Genomic DNA, 22,477 nt, shown 5'->3' on the forward strand with positions numbered 1-22,477 from the left:
CACGGTCTTCACCTTCTCTTTGTATAATCTGGAGTTATCATAAGCTTCAAGTCGAAGAGTCTCCAGTTCTGCCAGTTGCAGCTTCCTTTCAGCGCCAACTTGCTCGAATCCCATGTTGCACTCCCGCACAGCCCAGAAAGCCTTGTGTTCTACCTCTACTGGAAGGTGACAAGCCTTTCCGTACACAAGCGGAAGGGACTCATCCCAATGGGTGTCTTGTACACTGTCTGATACGCCCAGAGCGCATCAACAAGTCTGGTGCTCTAGTCCTTCCTATGAGGCTTTACTATCTTCTCCAGAATGTGCTTTATTTCTCTCTTAGATACCTCTGCTTGTCCATTGGTCTAGGGATGGTATGTTGTTGCCACTTTGTGAACTGTCCCATGTTTCTTCAGTAATCCTACTAACCTCCTGTTACAGAAGTGAGTGCCTTGATCACTCACGATAGCTCGTGGTGATCCAAAGCGACAGATAACATGGTTTCTAACAAAGGAAACAACAATATTATCATCATCAGTACGGGTAGGAATTACTTCCACCCATTTAGAAATATAATCTACAGCTAACAGTATATAAAGGTAACCACTAGAGTTTGGATATGGACCCATGAAGTCAATACCCCAAACATAAAAAATTTCACAGAAAGGCATAATCTGTTGGGCCATCTCATCCCTCTTGGATATATTCCCAAACCTTTGGAATGGGGGACATGATTTACAAAAGGTAGCAGCATCCTTAAAAAGAGTGGGCCACCAGAATCCACAGTCTAAGATTTTTCTAGCTGTTCTTTGAGGGCCAAAATGTCCTCCACTCTCAGAAGAGTGGCAGGCCTCTAAAATGGACTGGAATTCTAATTGAGGCACACACCTTCTAATTACCTGGTCAGCACCATACCTCCATAAATATAGGTCATCCCATATATAATATTTAGACTCGCTTTTTAGCTTGCCCCTTTGATGCTTAGTAAAATTAGGAGGGAAAGTATGGCTAACTAGATAATTAGCTACAGGTGCATACCAAGGAACTACTTCAGATACTGCGTGCAAGCTATCAAATGAAAAAGCATCATTGATAGGAGTGGAGTCATCCTTAATGTGCTCAAGGTGACTCAAGTGGTCTGCCACTAAATTCTGGTTACCACTCCTATCCTTAATTTCTAAATCAAATTCTTGCAGCAACAGTATCCAACGTATTAACCTTGGTTTGGACTCCTTTTTAGCTAATAAATATTTTAGAGCTTCATGGTCCGAGTACAATACCACCTTAGTACCAAGTAAATAGGCTCGAAATTTATCCAGAGCAAAAACAATAGCTAGAAGCTCTTTTTCAGTGGTAGTGTAATTAGAGTGAGCAGTGTCTAAGGTCTTAAACGCATAAGCAATTATGAAAGGATCCTTATCTTCGTGCTGAGCCAACACCGCTCCTACTACATGGTTGGAGGCATCACACATAATCTCAAAAGGCTGGCTCCAGTCTGGTCCTCTCACAATTGGAGCTTGAGTCAAGGTGATTTTCAGCTTATCAAATGCTTGCATACAATCCTCACTGAACTCGAACTCAACATCTTTCTGCAGTAGTTTAGATAAAGGCAATGCTACCTTACTGAAGTCCTTGATAAATTTCCTGTAGAAACCTGCATGGCCAAAGAACGAACGGACTTCCCTCACGGAGGAGGGGTAAGGTAAACTAGAAATGACATCTACCTTTGCTGGATCTATAGAAATACCAGTATTAGAGACAACATGTCCTATAACAATCCCTTGTTTTACCATAAAATGACATTTTTCAAAATTTAAAACAAGGTTTGAACTAACACACCTATCTAATACTCTAGCTAAACTATCCAAGCAAAGGTTAAAGGAATCACCATATACGCTAAAATCATCCATAAAAACTTCCATACAGCTCTCGATAAGATCTGAAAAGATACTCATCATGCATCTTTAAAAAGTAGCCGGTGCATTACATAAGCCAAAAGGCATCCTCTTATATGCATACGTTCCAAAGAGACATGTAAAAGTAGTCTTCTTCTGATCTTCAGGAGCTATATGAATCTGAAAATAGCCTGTATAACCATCTAAAAAGCAGTAATGGGATTTACCTGATAGGCGGTCAAGCATCTGATCAATAAATGGAAAGGGATAATGATCCTTGCGAGTAGCTTGGTTGAGACGCCTGTAATCAATGCAAACTCTCCATGAATTCTGCAATCTAGTTGTCAGGAGCTCTCCATGCCCATTCTTTACTATTGTGACTCCAGACTTCTTGGGCACTACTTGTACTGGGCTGACCCATTCACTGTCTGAGATGGGGTAGATGATATCTGCTTCAAGTAGCCTGGTCACTTCTTTCTTGACAACTTCTAAGATGGTGGGATCCAGTGTTCTTTGGGGTTGACAGACAGGTCTTGCTCCCTCTTCTAAAAATATTCTGTGCTCACAAACTTGAGGGCTGATGCCTACTATATCTGCCAAGCTCCACCTAATTACTTTCTTGTGTCTTCTCAGCACACTGAGCAGTTGCTCCTCTTGTTGGGAAGTGAGTTCCCTTGCAATGATAACTGGGAGCTTCTGAATATCCTCAAGGTAAATATACTTGAGGTGGGGTGGAAGGGACTTTGATTCCACTATCTGCTCATGGCTGGGCTCTGGATCATCCGGAGCTAGTGATAATGGCAAAGTGTCCTCATTGTGTTTAGAGGGTGTCCCCATACTTGGACCTTGCTCCATATGCCTCTCTTCTACTTCTTCTTGGTGAACTACAGCTACAGTTTCATCAATGATGTCGCACTGGAAGATGGAATGATCTTCCGGAGGGTGCTTCATAGCTTCATTCAAATTGAAACTCACTGCTCTGCCATCTATCTCAAAGGAGTAAGTTTCTGAGAAGGCATCCAGCTTGAACTTTGAAGTTTTTAGGAATGGCCTTCCAAGCAGGATTAATGATGGTCTTCCTGAGTCAATAGGGGGGCATTTCCAAGATATAGAAGTCAATGGAAAATGTGAGCCCCTTAATACTCACCAGCACGTCTTCAGCAATTCCAACCACAGTGATGATGCTTTTATCTGCTAAAACAAAACGAGCTGCCGACCTTTTTAAAGGAGGGAGCCTCAAAGCATCATATATAGACAATGGCATAATACTCACGCACGCTCCTAAATCACACATGCAGTCAGAAAATATTACACCCCCAATGGTATAGTTAACCATGCATGGACCTGGATCACTACATTTTTCAGGTATACCTCCTATTAAAGCAGATATAGAACTACCTAAAGGAATAGTTTCTAATTCATTAATTTTATCTTTATGTATACATAAATCCTTCAGAAACTTTGCATATTTAGGTACTTGTTGAATAACATCAAAAAGAGGAACAGTTACCTCAACCTTTTTGAAAATTTCTACCATTTTGGGATCAAGTTCCATATGTCTCCTGGACTTCCTTGAAAGGTGTGGAAATGGAACAGGAATGGTGCCACTTGTAGCTTCTGCATCCTTTGGTGCTCCATTCCTTGGCTGTGCTACTTCTTCTTCAACTATGTCTTGTACTTCCTCTTCCCCATCAGCATCTTCCACTTCAACTATGTCTTCAACTGGGACGTGTTCTGGTGGGCTTGGCTCCTCCTGATTTCTCTCTTGCAGTGTGGTTCTGGACCTCAAAGTTATGGCGTTGATGCCACCCTTGGGGTTGGGTAAGGGTTGAGAAGGAATTCCATTGGAGCTTGAAGGCTGATTATTGGAAGCATTCATTGATCCAATCTGTGAGGCAAGAGCTTGTACAGTAGAGGTCAGACCGTTCAAGGTGGAGCTAAGTGTGTTCTCCATTGTCTTTTGTCTTTGCTCAATAGACTGAAGCATTTTGTCATGAGAAGAAGAAGGAAGGTAAGTGATCTGAGGGGCCTACTGTTGGTTGTTCTGAAGTGCTTGGGACTGTCTTTGGTGAGGTGCTCTATAAAGCTGGTTTTGGTTCTACTGTCTGTTGTTGTTATTCCATCTCTAATTTCTATTGTTGTCTCTGCCTCCTCTGTTGTAGTTGTCCCTCCAACCTTGGTTGGAATTATCCCTCCATCCCGGGTTGGAATGGTCTCTCCATCCCTGGTTGGAGTTGTCTTGCCAGCCTTGGTTGTAGTTTTCACCTTGGTTGTAATTGCCGCCTTGTTGATTGTACCCTTGATTTGGGCGGTCATAGAAATTATGAGTAGCTGCCAAAGTGTTATCTTCTTGTTGGAGCTGTGGACACTCGTCAGTGTAATGAGTGTAATCAGCACATATTCCACATACTCTTTGAGGAACTAGCTGTTGACTTTGTTGTGGTGAGGGAGACTGAGGTTGTTGTTGATTCAGTTGTATCTGCTTCAGTAGGTTGGTCATCTCACATATAGCCTGTGTGAAGGCAGTAGTCTCACTGCTAGAAGAAACCTTTGCAACAACCTTGGGATGATTATTCCTGTGCCTGTGATTCCGAGTGGACTCAGCTGGGTCGCTGATCAGTTGCCACGCTTCATCTGCGGTCTTGTACTTTTTCAGGGAACCATTACTTGCACCATCTAGTGTGGTCTTATCCCGAGACTTCATGCCTTGAGTGAAGTAGCTGATCAACACTAACTTGTCAATCATATGATGGGGCATGCGTCCAAAAGATTCTTGAAGCGCTCCCAATACTCAAAGAGTCTCCAATTTGCCTTGAATAATGCAAGAGATCTCTTTTCTCAGTCTATCTGTAACTTCAGCTGGAAAGTATTTTTCCATGAATTCTCTCCTGAGCGTATCCAAGTTAGTAACGGTCGCTTCAGGTTGAGTGTAGTACCACTCCCTCGCCTTTCCCTCAAGAGAAACTGGGAAGGCGGTTAGCAAAATAGAAGTTTCATCTACACCATGACACCTAATAGTAGAACAGGCTGTCTGGAAATTGCTTAGGTGCTTGATAGGCTCCTGAGCAGGTAAGCCATGAAACTTGGGCATCAAGTTGATTAGTGCAGTCTTTAGTTCAAAATCTGCAGGTAGATTTGGGTGACGCACTTGATACGGTTGCAGAGTAAAGTCTTGGGCTCCTACCTCCTGGAGAGTGATCCTCCTGGGTGCCGCCATGTTACCTGCGCCTAAATCAACCGGATTAGTAGAAACGGGGCTTGTTTCTTCCTCAGATGACGCTTCAGATTCATCCTAAGATGAGACTGGTGAATTGATAATAATCACTTCACCACCCTTAGAGGCTAGCCTACGCCGAGCTTGCCTAATACGTGAAAGAGTTCTTTCAATTTCAGGATCAAATGCGGCTAAGCTCGGATCAGGCAGTGAACGCGTCATTCAATGAAAGAAACATACAGCTCATGGTAATAAAATAAAATAAAATACACAAAAATTAAAAATATGTACACTAACTAATAATTTAGCACAGAATTGCAACTCCCCGGCAACGGCACCAAAAATTGATGCGAGGCGGAAGTTAGCCAATTAAGAATTCAATATAGACATAGCGTTGTGAGTATAGTTCTTAACCAGCTAAAATCCGCTCATCAATTTAGAAAGGTTGTCACAAATTTAGAATAAAAATACTGGGAGTATGAATCCCAGGTCGTCTCCCAACGAGTTGACAAAAGGGTGCTATCTTATTAATCAAGAGTTTTCTAAGAAATTTGAGAGTTGAATGACAGAAAATAAATAATTGTTAATTAAAAAGGAATTATATATTCAGAATAAAAAGTCTTAACTGAGGAAATGATTAATTGGAAGTTCCATCCTTGTTGGAATTCTCTCAAGTGTAGTATAAAGAGCTTGTTATTTTCACTTAGTTAACCCTTACTAAATAAAGGAAAGTCAAGTGATTAAGCTAACTCTTATTTGCAAATCCTAGTCCTCTCCCTTGGGAAGGTCTAGCGCTAGTAAATAGAGAATTAGCCAACAACTTCCAATTTAACTAATCACTTGAGCATTCCAACTCAAGTTTCTCCTTTTCATCAACCCCGATGTCAAGTAGGGAATCTACTCCATTGACATGAAAATTAATTGCACAGAATTAAATAGGGAATAAAAGGAAGACATGATAGACAATAACTACAATTTAATTAAAAGTAAAAGCAATCCTTTGCATTAATAAATTCTAAAAATAATCCAATTGTAACTCTAAATAAGAATTAAGAATATGAAAGAGTAAGGGAATAAGAAAACAAACTAGAACAATAACGTCAACGGAGGTAATGACTCTTCAATATCCAAAGCAAAAGCATAAAAGTTAGAATATGTGAATGTAAAAGAAAACCTAGAGGAAGAGTAATTTTTCTCTAGATTCAGATCTAAAAACTAAAACTATGCTAATGAGAATTTGTGTTGAGTCTCTGCTCGTTTCCTGGCTCTAGTCTATGTTTCTGGGCCGGAAACTGGGTCAAAACTTGGCCCAAAATCGCCTCCAGCGTTTTCTGTTATTTCTACAAATCGTGCATGTCACGCGTACGCGTCAGTCACGCGTACGCATCGCTGGTCATCTTCGCGTGTCACGCGTACGCGTCAAGCACGTACACACGTCGTCTAGCAAAACTTCAATCCACGCGTACGCGTCAGGTATGCGCACGCGTCACTGTAAAATCTCCAGATTGCGTGCACACGTGAGTCATGCGTGCGCGTCGATGCTCGCTGGTTGTCTCCTTTATTTCTTTTGCTCTTTTCATTTTTGCAAGCTTCCTCTCCATCCTATAAGTCATTCCTGCCTTACAAAGCCTGAAACACTGAACACACAGATCACGGCATCGAATGGTATAAAGGAGAATTAAAATATACAAATTAAAGGCTTAGGAAGCAAGTTTTCAACCATAGAATAGAACTAGGAAGGAATTGTAAAATCATGCAAATCATATGAATAAGTGGGCAAGGACTTGATAAAAACCACTCAAATGAGCACAAGATAAACCATGAAATAGTGGTTTATCAATGCTCCTTTCCTTTAACCTTGAAACCCTCTGGTTGATCCATATAAATTTCTTTATCTTTGTCACCGTAAAGGAATGTAGTTTTCACATCAAGCTACTCAACCTATAAATTCAAGCTAGCTGCTAATCCAAGCACAACTCGAATAGAGGACATCTTCATAACTGGAGAAAAAATCTCCTCAAAATCAATACCTTTCTTTTTCTCAAAGCCTTTCACAACCAACCGAGTTTTGTACCTTGGCCATGAAACATTTTCATCCACTTTCAATTTGAATACCCATTTAGTTTTGAATGCTCTTTTACCCTTCGACAACATCACCAATTCAAAAGTATAATTCTCATGCAAGGATTGTATTTCTTCTTGCATAGCCTTCAGCCAATCTTCTTTATGCTCATCAGACATAGCTTTTTGGTAGCCCTCTGGCTCCTCAGTCTGAGTGTTCATCACATACTCATGAGGAGAGTATTTCTGAGAGAGATGATGCTCTCTAGTAGATCTTCTCAATTCAGGCTCAACTGGTGGTTTAGGTGGAACTTTAACATATGGTGGAACTTTTGCATCTGGCACCTCAGGTTGAGGTGTAGGTTCATCATGCAAATCATCACCATCATGATCAACTTGTACATCTCCCCCATCAACAGGAAGTCTAGTGGAAAGACTACGTTCATCATCAGCAAAAAATCTAACAATTATTATTGGCTTATCTGTCTTCTCAAGATCTTCAATAGTTTGGTCTTTTAGAAAAATCACATCTCGACTTCTAATTATTTTCTTACTCACCAGATCCCATAATGTAACACCCTAATTAACCTAAGCCTTACCTCATGCCGTAAAGCAAAGGCTAATCGAAGGTTACGACAATTCTAAGGCTTACACATAAATATATATATATATATATATAGAGAGAGAGAGAGAGAAAAAAAATAATAATTCTAGAAGCCCGGTGAAGAATATAGCTTAAAAACAAGATTTTAAAAGCGCAAACGCACTACCGAAGCTACTAACTTAAAGCACAAGATATAAATGTAATATAACAATGGATAATAGTATAATAGCATAGGAATCTAGCCACGACTCGCGAGTTTAAGCCGGCTAGCCATATACAGACCAACAGAAACCAGACAGTTAAAATAGCTTATACAAGTTTTTCTCTTTCAAATACACGCCTCTAGGCGAAGCAAAATACAAAAGTGAGAGATGTATAAACAAAATAAATCAAAAAGACTCCAAAAGTATCCATGATCCTCCGCTTTCTGTCATCATCAGAGCAACTCACTGAGGTGGGTTACGACCTGCATCTGAAAAACAACAACAGAATATGGTATGAGAACCAGAGGTTCTCAGTATGGTAACAGTGCCCAGTGATGTAGGATATAAGAGCCCGGGATGCCAAAGGAAATCCTAAGCTCCATATCCGTCACAAGATTCCAAACTTAAGGCATTCTAAAACAAATAAGCATAATTATATAACCTTAGCACAAATAAAACGGGTAATCTCTCTTAGGGATTTCTATTCTAACCAACACCGCTGTCCCACAGCCTTCACCAACTGATCCTCCATGCGATCCCATCGCCACCGCCTTCCAAACCTCCTCAATCCCAGTAGAAAACACAGATAATGTACAATGCAAGTAAAACACAAGTAGAAGCATATAAGGCAATTAATTCAAATAGCAATTAGGCATGTTATACAAATAGGCAAGCTATTTCAAGTAGTCAAAGCATACAAATAGATAGAAAATGCATATGATGCATGCCTGTCTTACTGGCTGTGATATCACATTATCGGTTCAACTGCCAACCCGACACATCTCCATGGAGATGTCGCCCTTCGGAATCCTCATATGGGAACCGCCAAGATATAGTGCCCGGATCACTGTCCATGTACTGGTGCCTGCATGCTCTACTGATCTGAAGGGATGCGAGTGGGATACTCTTGCCACATACCTCACATCTTAACGCAAGCGGGACGAACCACCGCCCTTACGCCGCCACCGCTACCTCGACAGGCGGGATCCAACCCCGTCCCCGCCAGGCGCTGATTAACCCCGTTTTTAGGGTTTATCATGTGTTGAATTTAAAGTATTTTATGAATTTCTTCTCACATTTATTCAATAAAATAGCATGGTTTTGTGATTCTTCCTTAATTTGTGCTTAAATGTGAAAACATGCTTTTTAGACCTTAAATTGGCTATTTTTGATTCACCTTTGGTTCCACTAGATGCCTTGATATGTTTACTAGTAATTTCAGGTTGAAAAGGCTAGGAATAGATCAAAGGAGTGAAGGAGAAAGCATCCAAAATGGAGAACACATGGAAAAGCCAAAGAATTGGACAAGCTCATGGACGTGCACGTGCAATGTACGCGCACGCTTGGATCGCAAAACTTCAAGGGACGTGCACGCGTGCTGTATGCGTACGCGTCGGTACTGGCATGTGATTTTTTTAATGAAAACATGCCCAGCAAATTCTGAGAAGCTGTGGGACCCAATCTAAACCAACTTTGGAGCCAAAACACTTAAAAGGATCAATGATTGAAGGGGAATGAATCAATGATTCACATCTTGCATCATTAGGAGTCATTAGGATTAGTTTTAGTTAGTTTTAGAGAGAGAAGCTCTCACTTCTCTCTAGGATTAGGATTAGGTTTAGGTCAATAAGCTTGGATCTAAGTTTTAATTCATGCTTTCACCTACCTCTACCTTTCAATTCTTTGTTGTTACATCTTGTTCTTCTATTCTTTTGTTGTAATTTCTTCCATTTTGTTTCTATACTTTGTTGTAGATCTCCTCTTGTTTCTTCTATTTTCTTTCAATTCAATTTGAGGTAATTCATGTCAATAATGCTCCTTTTGATTGTTGTTGTTGATTATTTGCAATAATTGTTGTTAGATTTCATTCTTATTGTCAATTTACTATGCCATCCTTTTATACCTTCTAAGTGTTTGTCAAAATGCTTGAGAGGATGTTAGAGTAGGATTTTACACTCTTGGCTTGGGAAGGTAACTTAGGAATTCTTGAGTTACTAATGTCCAAGCGATTGATAGTTGGTAGCCATTGACTCTAACTCTCATTAATTCAATTAGTGAATGGCTAGGACTTATGGACTTGGATTGATATAGCTCATTTGACTTTCTTCTACTTGTTAGATGATGATTTAATGGGATTGATCCTTGCAATTATCATATTGTGGTTAGTGATAAGGATAGAGATCCTTGACCACTAAACCTTGCCAAGACCTTTTTGTCATTTGATTTCCATTGCCATTTACTTTTCTTGTTTCTTATCCAAAACCCCAAAATATACATATCCATAGCCAATAACAAGAACACTACCCTGCGATTTCTTTGAAAGACGACCCGAGGTTTAAATACTTCGGTTTATAATTTTAGGGGTTTGTACTTATGACAAACAATCTTTTGTATGAAAAGGACTATTTGTTGGTTTAGAAACTATACATGCAACAAGATTTCATTTGTAAAATTCTAAACCGTCAAAAATGCATTCATCAGGTGCATAGCGTATCAACAAATCTCAGTATAAAATAATAGTTCAGTGATTTTCAGAAAATATTTTTCAGTATACATGGATCCATCATCTCATTCAGAGTCCTCAACTCATCTCAACCACCATAAATTCACATCTCAATTTCCAAACATCTACAATTCATCATTTCTCATCTCATATATCAATCATCCTTCACATGATATCAAACCATCTCCAACACGCTGGAAACCTAGGCCTCCGTTCTCTAAGTTTTCCAAATAATATCATTTAAAATCCCTAAATTCTTTCCCAATGTTTTAAATGTCTAAAACTAGGCCCAATAGTCCTAAAATGGTGTTAGTGAAGCTTACAACCTTGTTGGGAAGGTAGAATAGTTGAAACAAAGTAAAATTTGAGAAACAGGATGTGTGCGTCCGCATAGGGGTGTGCGTGCGCACGTTCCGGAGAGTTTTAAAACGTGAGCGTACGCACAGGGGTGTGCGTACGCATAGGTGTCAAGATTTACAAAGTCTGTTCACTCGCACAACCTGTGCCAGCGCCCCCAACAGACTGGCCTTCCCAACGTGTGCGTGCGCACAGGTTGCATTTTCTCCTTGGTATGTGGGCGCATAAGCTGTGCTAGCGCCGTAAGCAGACTGCTTGTCTCTACGTGTGTGTATGCACATATTGAAATTTTTACAGAGGTGTGTGTCCGCACACGACTGTGCGTGCACACATACCAGAAAATACAAAATTCTGCAACTCTGTAGAATTTCAGATTTTCAACACCAACTTTGAATGATCATAACTTCCTCTACAAAATTCCAAATCTTTCAAACTTTATATTGTTTCGAAGAGTTTTCAATAAACTTTAATTCTAAACCAATTTCAGCCAAATTTGAAAATCGAGGCAAAAGTTATGATCAGACAAATTTCACCAAAATTTCTTTTTTACCAAAAACCACAAGTGCCCAAATTTTCCAAATTCTCATGCCACATCCAACTAAACCAATTCCAAACTTCCCTTTACAGCACAAACTACCCTCTTGGGTCACAATTCACCATTTGTACAATCTTTCCATCCCATTTCACTATTCTCAATCATCAACATCAATTATATATATATAACATTAAATTAATCCTCCATCAACACAATCATCAATCATCATTCCACCACTATAAATTCTCATTATCCATCTCATTCATGCTTTATATCAATATCCAAAAATATATATATTCATTCAAATTCATCAAACATCATACCCCCATATTATTACTTATCAACATTAACAAATTCAATTCATCATACATCATCAACCAACTATCATCAACAACCACATCAAATCAAACCTATCCTATGGGTCACTAGCCTAAGTGTCCATAAATATTATATACTACATAGAGAAAACCGAAATCATACCTTGGCCAATTTTCAATATGCGCTAAAATCACCAAATTGACCTCGACCAAGCTTCCACAAGTTCTCAAACTCAATTAAGCCATTAATTAATCTCCAATAAGCATCAACCATCAATATTCCAAGCTATACACATTAATGTGCAATAAATTAGTACCTAGGGTTCTTAATTATTCAATTTCACAAGGGATAAGGGTGAGCTTACCTTACCCACAGTTGGTTAAGACAAACCCCACTAAGTACCCGGTGCTAGATTGTACCTAATTAATCAAAATCACAAGAACCACTCATTCACCATAGCCAAAAACCAAATCTGTTATAGAATGAAGAACTGGACAAGAAATTGGAAGTTCCTTACCACGTTGTTCGAATGAAATCGAAGAGCTCGACGAGAGTTTTGTGTGGCAACTGACGGCACACGAATCGGAGCTCTGGAGAGTGAGATATGGCTCCAAGAAGAAGATGATGAATAGTGAACTTTTGGAACCCTATCTCTCTTCTTTCTTTTCACGTTGCTGCTGGTGGTGTGGTGTTAAAGTGGCTGAAATAGCCCCTTAGTGGACTTATATAGTGTTGGACTTGGGTCCGGTCCAACTCGTTAGGGTTTTTATCCCGTTTGGCCCAACTTCAGGCCAAACCTTTAAAATTAACGCCCGGTTTTTTACTTTTAATATTTTTTAAAGGTTTTTGACTATTTTAAATTTTTCTCGCACAGTACCGGGCAAACTTGAACTGGTTCAACCGGTTCAACTGCCGATTTGCGGTTTTTCACGGTTTTTCGCAGAAAATACATTTTCTGACTCAGAAAAATCTACTGAGTCCAAAAATCATATTTAAATCCTCTGATTCTCATTCTAACTTTTTGGTTTCTATTTTGGGGCAATTAATTATCTAATTAGGCGGTTAATTAAGCACGGATCTTATACTCTCCCCACCAAATAAGAAATTTTTCCCTCAAAATTTGGTTTACTTATCATCTTCATTAAATGTTCCCTTAGATGTCTCCTCAACTTAAACCTACCTCTTACCATTCATCGTTTCATTCCTCCACGGCAGCCCAATTTCCTACCTACATCTTTTATTCTTATTTATAGCTCCATATTCTAACTGAATTCAAGCCTATATTGTAATTGTCCTTCTCACTCCTAGCTCCATTCAATCAACTTCAATACAACACTAGCACTTCAATTCGATGCTCTCCAAATCTATACTTGGAATAAATCAGTTCCTGTTTCAATCTAAGCCCAAAGTCATCATGATCAAATATCGCAATCCTTACCTTTCAAACATGACAATTGCACTCACGTGCCATCCACTATCCAAATAAGTCATTTACCCTTATGTTCACAACCTATCCTAATTTTTTTTAACCTTACAACTGCAATCAACTTAGTTCGTAGAAACCTTTACTTACATTAACCGACTAAACTCTACAAGTATTCAAGCCTAGACACGCTTAGTCATCGTCCTACGACCTCTACTCACAACTATCATGTGCTATTGTATTTCGCAAGCTTCTGCTATGCCACTCTGATTTTTAGCCACTAAATAACTAACTAATCCAAATGCTCAATCAAGCCATACACCCATCACCGGATTACAAAACCTAGGCTTACTTCTGAACTCCCTCAACTTGACCCTAATAGTGTTTACGCTTATCCTAAGACTAATTTTATAACTTAGTGCTTTATAAGGTTTCTATGCCTAGTTATAGTCTTAAATAATTTTCTATAGCCCCAATTACAATATCCATCAATTCCAACCATTCAACACTTTCAAAACCTAGTAACAGTTCTCATACTAGCCACAGTTTTAATACCACCCACTCAACCACACTCAATCATTTCAACACCTAAAATATTCTATCCTCCATTTTTCTTACTCATTTGACAAAATCCTAAGGTCCTCAATACCACCACACCCTATGTCCAATTCATCTACAATTGCACCAATGTATACAATTCAACCTCCCTTAGACATCCTAAACAACTAATAAACTCCTACTTATCATACTAAAGTCAAATATTATACTCATCCAAAAATTCAAGCCTAAATTTATTCTTACTTATTTTCTTCTCTTGTAATTACCTCAGCACTCAATAATTCACCATGTGCCAAACGTCATATTAGCTATCTTATGATCTACACGTGAGAACCAAAATCAAATGTGATTATCCCTAGGTAGTAGCTTAACTCCCAATTGTAGTCCTTGAGTAATTTCCTCTATCTTCATGGAGGTAGTTCTCCTTGCTCTACATCTTTAACACAAGTATAAACGCAGCAGGCTCCAGATTGTAGGTCAGAGATTCCACTTCGTATGGCCTCAACCATTGCGACGCACCAACCATTACCTCCTAATGATACATCGATAGGCACTCCGAGACTTTCAATGAGGCGTTATTGTAGATCCTAACTGGTCCCTAAGGTTCACATAACACAAGTACCGGTGATGTAGCTAATCGTTCTTTCAAGCTCTTGAAGAATTACAATTCGGCATTGGAGTTAATGAAGCATCCTTATGTATCAAATTAGTCATAGATAATGCCATTCGTAAAAGTAAGGCTTCACAACTCCTCGTAAGATCGGACGCTCACCGGTTTCATCCTTCGTGTTTAGAAGTTGCGTCCTACTGAACTAACTTATCGATGGTTGCGTCTAAGGATGGCATGTGATGCCGAATTAAGCCCAAGTTATTTGAAGGGATACCGAGCTCAAGAGAAAGCAAATAACTTTGAATGGTATCCATAAGAAATTGAAAAGGTACATTATGTTGTGTTTAGACAATGTTGTAGAGAATAAGAAAATGCACCAGAAGGAAAAATTAGAGTTCATCCTAAGAAAAGGATTCCAAAGTAAGAATCTTTGAAGAAAATAATATGACACATTCAATCAAAATGTGCCCCTACTGATTTTATCACTAGTCCGTGAATAAAGATGGTTTTAGGCTCATGCCAAGGGGTACGAGTTTCGGGAAAAGATACATGTGAGCAATGAATAGGATTTGGAAATGTTCAGACTAATAATCAACAAGGACCGCAAAATAAGGTACTTCAACTCGGGTTACAAAAGAAAGATAGATCGAGTCACAAGCATTTGTTGGTAATCTCTCTCGTATTAAGCCTCCCATTATTATCCTCCTTCATTCCAGCTCCTTGCAATTGATTCATCAAGTCATCTATCCTTGGTAGCAGATACTTGTTCTTCACAGTCACTTTGTTCAACTGTCAGTAATCCTTGCAGAGTCGCATTCGCCACCTAACGTATATAACCCTTAGCTACCATCTTTCTTTCCCTGAAGTGTTCTTGCTACTTAATATCGCCAATCCTAACTCAAGTTGTTACAGCATTTCACCTTTCATAATTCTACCGTGTCAACGCTTCCTCCCGCCTTCCGCGGTGCCACTCTAATTAGTTGTCACTTAAGAACCCAAATTGCTTGGCTGCGCCCACCGGACTTATCTTTTCCCATTAGTTCTTCCGACGCTAAGTTTGGCCAGCCTTTAATGGCAACGTCCCATAAAATAAAACTAAGCTAAACTCTGGTCCTAAGCCTGACACTTAATCTAATCTTCCTAGTTCCAAATCCTTGTCTCCATCATAAGCTAATAAGAAAAGTCAAGTTACAGTCCCCCACAACATGATTAAAACTAGGTCATCAATTTTATCGTTACCTTAAGTTGGAGATCCTTAACCCCGTCACTGGGGCCGGTCTGCACCTTGGTCCTTTTTGTAAGGACATCGCTTAGAGATATGCCCTGACAATCCGCAGTAGTAACATCCACTGAACCCAGCCATGCACAACATTTTCGGATGGTATCTTCTACATCTCTGGCACCTTAACTCTTCTTGTTGAGCCCACGCCTGCTTACCTGCTCCTCTTTCCTTGTGGTACTTTTCATGGTTAGTCTTTTTGATGTGCCCTTGACCTTAGAGTCACTGAGGGACACGTCTACCCATCTTGAAATTCTGGCCTCTTGATGGAACATACTTCTCACGAACTTTACCACTGGTACCGCCATGAACATCTCTCCCCAAAGTCGCCTCCTTGGCATAATCTTCAACAATCGTTGCCTTGTCCACCAGTTCAGAGAATCTCCTAATCTCCAATGGGGCCACAACACACATGATATCTTTTCTCAGCCCTACTTCGTATTTGACACACTTCCATCCCTCATAGGACTCAAGAGTACCCTGACTTATTCTCGAAGACCTACAGAGTTCCTCGAACTTGCTGGTGTACTCAGCTATAGTCATAGACCCTTGCTTCAACTACAAGAGCTCCAACTCTTTGGCCTCCCTTAAGGATTCATGCAAGTACTTTTTGTAGAAAGCTTCCTGGAATAATGCCCGTGTAATGTCCACCTCCTGTAGGTGTAGCAGTCGACGCTCTCCTTGCCACCATTGTTGAGCTTCTCCCATTAGTTGATATGCCGCATATTCCACAAACTGATTACTCGGGACTTGTTGAGTCTGTAATGCACCCTCCACCGCTTTAAACCAGTTGTCTGCTTCAGCAGGATTTATCGATCCATTGAAAACCGGCGGGTCTGCTTTCAAAAAAGTGGATAGAGTTCTCAGAACACTAACTAAGTTGTCCTCAGCACCTTCTTCATTTTCGCCTCCGACTGATTGCCTTGTCTGTCGCAAAGCATGAGTAGCCATAGCAGTGCCCGCTTGAATCGTGTTAGCTAAGTTAGTCATCCCCACCATAAGTTCAGCGTGATTATCCATCGACGGGTTACTCTCATAATCTCTCCGTATAGGTGACCGACCTTGTCCACGAGTAGCCATTAGGGTTCCTGTCTACACCAAACAGTCGATATCAAGATGATCAGTCTCAATATCAAAAGTCTAGTACTTCAATTATCCTAAACAGGCACTCACAAACAAGCATGCTATGAAATATCGAGTAGATAACCTAATAGCATTAAACAAAAAGACACACAGAGTATGCAATGAAGCACAATTGGTCCATCCCTCAGGCTGACGAGGACAAACCGCTCTGATACCACTAAATGTAACATCCTAATTAACCTAAGCCTTACCTCATGTTGTAAAGCAAAGGCTAATCAAAAGTTACGACAATTCTAAGGCTTACACATAAATATATATACATATATAGAAAGAAATAATAATTCTAGAAGCCCGATGAAGAATATAGCTCAAAAATAGGATTTTAAAAGCGCAAATGCACTACCGAAGCTACTAACTTAAAGCACAAGATATAGATGTAATATAACAATAGATAACAGTATAATAGCATAGGAATCTAGCCATGGCTCGTGGAGTTTAAGCCGGCTAGCCATATACAGACCAACAGAAACCAGACAGTTAAAACAGCTTATACAAGTTTTTTTCTCTCAAATACATGCTTCTAGGCAAAGTAAAATACAAAAGTGAGAGATGTATAAATAAAATAAATCAAAAAGACTCCAAAAATATCCATGATCCTCCATTTTCTGTCATCATCAGAGTAACTCACCGAGGTGGGTTGCGACCTGCATCTGAAAAACAACAACAGAATATGGTATAAGAACCAGAGGTTCTCAGTATGGTAACAGTGCCCAGTGATGTAGGATATAAGAGCCCGGGATGCCAAAGGGAATCCTAAGCTCCATATCCATCACAAGATTCCAAACTTAAGGCATTCTAAAACAAATAAGCATAATTATATAACCTTAGCACAAATAAAACGGGTAATCTCTCTTAGGGGATTTCTATTCTAACCAACACCGCTGTCCCACAGCCTTCACCAACTGATCCTCCATGCGATCCCATCGCCACCGCCTTCCAAACCTCCTCAATCCCAGTAGAAAACACAGATAATGTACAATGCAAGTAAAACACAAGTAGAAGCATATAAGGCAATTAATTCAAATAGCAATTAGGCATGTTATACAAATAGGCAAGCTATTTCAAGTAGTCAAAGCATACAAATAGATAGAAAATGCATATGATGCATGCCTGTCTTACTGGCTGTGATATCACATTATCGGTTCAACTGCCAACCCGACACATCTCCATGGAGATGTCGCCCTTCGGAATCCTCATATGGGAACCCTCGAGATATAGTGCTCGGATCACTGTCCAGGTACCGGCGCCTGCACGCTCTATTGATCCGAAGGGATGCAAGCGGGATACTCTTGCCACAGACCTCACATCTCAATGCAAGCAGGATGAACCACCACCCTTACGCCGCCGCCGCTACCTCGACAGGCGGGATCCAACCCCGTCCCTGCCAAGCGCATAGTGTATCGACAAATCTCAGTATAAAACAATAGTTCAGTGATTTTCAGAAAATATTTTTCAGTATACATGGATCCATCATCTCATTCAGGGTCCTTGACTCATCTCAACCATCGTCAATTCACATCTCAATTTCCAAACATCTACAATTCATCATTTCTCATCTGATATATCAATCATCCTTCACATGACATCAGACCATCTCCAACACGCTAGAAACCTAGGCCTCCGTTCTCTAAGTTTTCCAAATAATATCATCTAAAATCCCAAAATTCTTTCCCAATGTTTTAAATGTCTAAAACTAGGCTCAAGAGTCCTAAAATGGTGTTAGTGAAGCTTACAACCTTGTTGGGAAGGTAGAATAGTTGAAACAAAGTAAAATTTAAGAAACAGGACATGTGCGTCCGCACAGGGGTGTGCGTGCGCATGTTCCAGAGAGTTTTAAAACGTGTTCGTATGCACAGGGGTGTGCGTACGCATAGGTGTCAAGATTTACAAAGTCTGTTCACTCGCACAACCTGTGCCAGCGCCCCCAACAGACTGGCCTTCCCAACGTGTGCGTGCGCACAGGTCTGTGCGTACGCACATGTTGCATTTTCTCCTTGGTGTGTGCGCGCATAAGCTGTGCTAGCGCTGTAAGCAGACTGCCTGCCTCTGCGTGTGTGTGCGCACAAGTCTGTGCGTGTGCACAGATTGAAATTTTCGCAGAGGTGTGCGTTTGCACATGCCAGAAAACACAAAATTCTGCAACTCTGCAGAATTTCAGATTTTCAACACCAAATTTGAATGATCACAACTTCCTCTACAAAATTCCAAATCTTTCAAACTTTATATCATTTCGAAGAGTTTTCAATAAACTTTAATTCTAAACCAATTTCAGCCAAATTTGAAAACTGAGGCAAAAGTTATTATCAGACATAGTTCACCAAAATTTCCTTTTTACCAAAAACCACAAGTGCCCAAATTTTCCAAATTCTCATGCCACATCCAACTAAACCAATTCCAAACTTCCCTTTATAGCACAAACTACCCTCTTGGGTCACAATTCACCATTTGTACAATCTTTCCATCCCATTTCACTATTCTCAATCATCAACATCAATTATATATATATAACATTAAATTAATCCTCCATCAACACAATCATCAATCATCATTCTACCACTATAAATTCTCATTATCCATCTCATTCATGCTTTATATCAATAGCCAACAATATATATATTCATTCAAATTCATCAAACATCATACCCCCACATTATTACTTATCAACATTAACAAATTCAATTCATCATACATCATCAACCAACTATCATCAACAACCACATCAAATCAAACCTATCCTATGGGTCACTAGCCTAAGTGTCCATAAATATTATATACTACATAGAGAAAATCAAAACCGTACCTTGGCCGATTCTTAATATGCGCTAAAATCACCAAATTGACCTCGACCAAGCTTCCACAAGTTCTCAAACTCAATCAAGCCATCAATTAATCTTCAATAAGCATCAACCATCAATATTCCAAGCTGTACACATTAATGTGCAATAAATTAGTACCTAGGGTTCTTAATTATTCAATTTTACATGGAATAAGGGTGAGCTTATCTTACCCACAGTTGATTAAGACAAACCCCACTAAGTACCCGGTGCTAGATTGTACCTAATTAATCAAAATCACAAGAACCACTCATTCACCATAGCCAAAAACCAAATCTGTTATAGAATGAAGAACTGGGCAAAAAATTGGAAGATCCTTACCACTTTGTTCAAATGAAATCGAAGAGCTCGATGAGAGCTTCGCGTGGCAACTGATGGCACACGAATCGGAGTTCTGGAGAGTGAAATATGGCTCCAAGAAGAAGATGATGAATAGTGAACTTTTGGAACCCTACATCTCTTCTTTCTTTTCACGTTGCTGCTGGTGGTGTGGTGTTAAAGTGGCTTAATTGGCCACTTAATGGACTTATATAGTGTTAGACTTGGGCTCAACTTGGACTCGGTCTAACCCGTTAGCGTTTTTAACCCGTTTGGCCCAACTTCGGCCCAAACCTTTAAAATTAACACCCGGTTTTCGACTTCTAATATTTTTCTAAGGTTTTTGACTATTTTAAATTTTTCTCGCACAGTACCGGGCAAACTTGAACCGGTTCAACCGGTTCAACTGTCGGTTCACGATTTTTCACGGTTTTTCGTAAAAAATACATTTTCTGACTCAGAAAAATCTACTGAGTCCAAAAATCATATTTAAATCCTCTGATTCTCGTTCTAACTTTCTGGTTTCTATTTTGGGGCAATTAATTATCTAATTAGGTGGTTAATTAAGCGCGGCTCTTACACATAATCTGTAACCAAAGTCTTCGTGATCATAACCCATGAAGATACACTGCTTTGACTTTCCATCAAGTTTGGACCTTTCATCTCTTGGAATATGAACAAAATCCTACAAATGAACACTCGCAAGTGACTATAGGAGATATCTTTCCCTTTCCAAATTTTCTTTGGAACATCACTATTTAGTGGAATGGAAGGAGAAAGATTAATCAAATCTATCGTAGTCCTTATTGCTTCACCCTAAAAGGATTTAGGAAACTTTGCATGAGAGAGCATATACCTAACTCTATCATTGATAGTGCGATTTATTCTCTCTGCAACTCTATTATGTTGAAGAGTCTTAGGAACCGTCTTCTCAAGTTTGATCCCATGTCTTTTACAATACTCATCAAATAGACCCCTATATTCACCACCATTATCTACTCAGACGCATTTCAATTTCCTTCCTGTTTCTCTTTCAACACTTGCATGAAAGTGTTTGAAGATATCGAGTACCTGGTCTTTAGATTTCAAAACAAAAGTCCACACTTTTCAAGAATAATCATCAATAAAAGTAGCAAAGTATGATGCACCACCTAGTGTCTTAGCATCCATAGTGCAAACATCAGTGTGAACTAAATCTAGAACATGTGATCTCCTATGAGGTCCAGAACTATGAAATGATACCCTAGCATATTTTTCAATAAAACAATGAGTACAAGTATTTAAAATTGTACCATTCACTGGAAGTGAGTATTTCTTGGCTAAGACACTTAGTCCTTTCTCACTCAAGTGACCAAGACACATATGCCACAAATTAGAAGAGGAATCATCAGCTACATTCACCTCTTCTTTGCACAACTTTGCTTGCAACTGGTAGAGAGTAGTGAGACTATTGTCTTCTTTAGCCACAATGAGAGCCCCTTTGGTAATCTTGCATTTTTCACTACCAAAAGAAGTGCAATACCCCTATTGATCCAATGCCTTCACTGAAATAAAATTGAACCACATATTTGGCGCATGCCTAACATTCTTCAACTGCAACTTGCATCCTTTGTTGGTTTCAAGTCACATATCACCCATACCAACGATATCACACACTCCTTTATCTCCCAATTTGATCTTGTCAAAATTTTCAGCAGTATAAGAAGTGAAAAATTCACGCCTCGGAGTGACATGACATGAGCCACTAGAGTTCATAATCCAAGTGGAATCATCACATACAAGATTCACATAATTTTCATCCTATGTGATAAGACCATCTTCATAAACAATATAGCAGTAGTTCCTTTATCACTATCTTTACTTTTATCTTTATTTTTTCTCCTTGATTGTTTTCTTTTCAAGAACCTACAATACCTCTTGATATGCCCCAACTTGCTATAATGGTGACAAATGAACTCCTTTCTTGGCTTGTACTTTCCTCTTGACTTGCTTTGACTCTCCAACCTGTCAAAACTGTGAGGTTTTCTACTTTGACTTCTCTTCCGTGACTTTGAAACAAGTGCTTTTGACTGGGAGGGGACATTAATTAAACCTTGCTCCTTCTTCTGAATTCTTCATTCAACATGCTCTCTTTAACCATTGCTAACGTCAACTTTTTTTTAGAGCTAATTTAGTCAAGTGACAACTAGAACTTTCCAACTATTAGGCAAAGAACTCAGCAACAACAAGGCTTACAACTCATCATTTAAAGTGATTTCATTATTTGTCAGTTGGTTCACGGTCTCCTGGAATATGCTCAAGTGCTCCGGCATTGATTTACCTTCAATATATTTCATATTGACTAGCTTCCAAATCAAGAATGCTTTGTTTTTCACATTCTTCCTCTCATATAACTCCTTCAATTTCTTCCACATCTTCTCGGCATTAGTTTCGGTGTCAACATGTGGATACACACTAAGATTAAGCCATTACCTAATCAAAGCAACTGCCTTCGATCAAATTTTTCAATTCAACATCGGATTTAGTACCTTTGGATTTTTCCCCCTCCACAGGATCATACAAGTCCTTTCTATATAACATATCATTCATGAGGGTCTTTCAAATCGAGTAATTTTTGGAATTCAATTTGACCATATTTAGCCC

General features: G+C 39.5%; 1 protein-coding gene and 1 pseudogene across 1 annotated transcript; one reads left to right on the forward strand and one right to left on the reverse strand.

Annotated features, from left to right (window-relative positions):
* The first annotated feature begins 4,618 nt into the window (after positions 1-4,618).
* Positions 4,619-4,719, forward strand: LOC148564606 (small nucleolar RNA R71; annotated as a pseudogene).
* Positions 4,720-16,097: 11,378 nt separating this feature from the next.
* Positions 16,098-22,248, reverse strand: LOC110272010 (uncharacterized). The gene is made up of 4 exons (XM_021123765.2): positions 22,114-22,248; positions 21,479-21,634; positions 21,236-21,358; positions 16,098-16,631 (listed from the first exon to the last, which is right to left on the reverse strand). Exons 1-4 carry the CDS (start codon positions 22,246-22,248, stop codon positions 16,098-16,100), a joined length of 948 nt encoding a protein of 315 aa, XP_020979424.2.
* Positions 22,249-22,477: the final 229 nt, after the last annotated feature.

This window comes from Arachis ipaensis, chromosome B5 (genome assembly GCF_059453495.1).
Source record: "Arachis ipaensis isolate K30076 ecotype BB chromosome B5, ASM5945349v1, whole genome shotgun sequence".
Classification (NCBI taxonomy): Eukaryota; Viridiplantae; Streptophyta; class Magnoliopsida; order Fabales; family Fabaceae; genus Arachis; species Arachis ipaensis.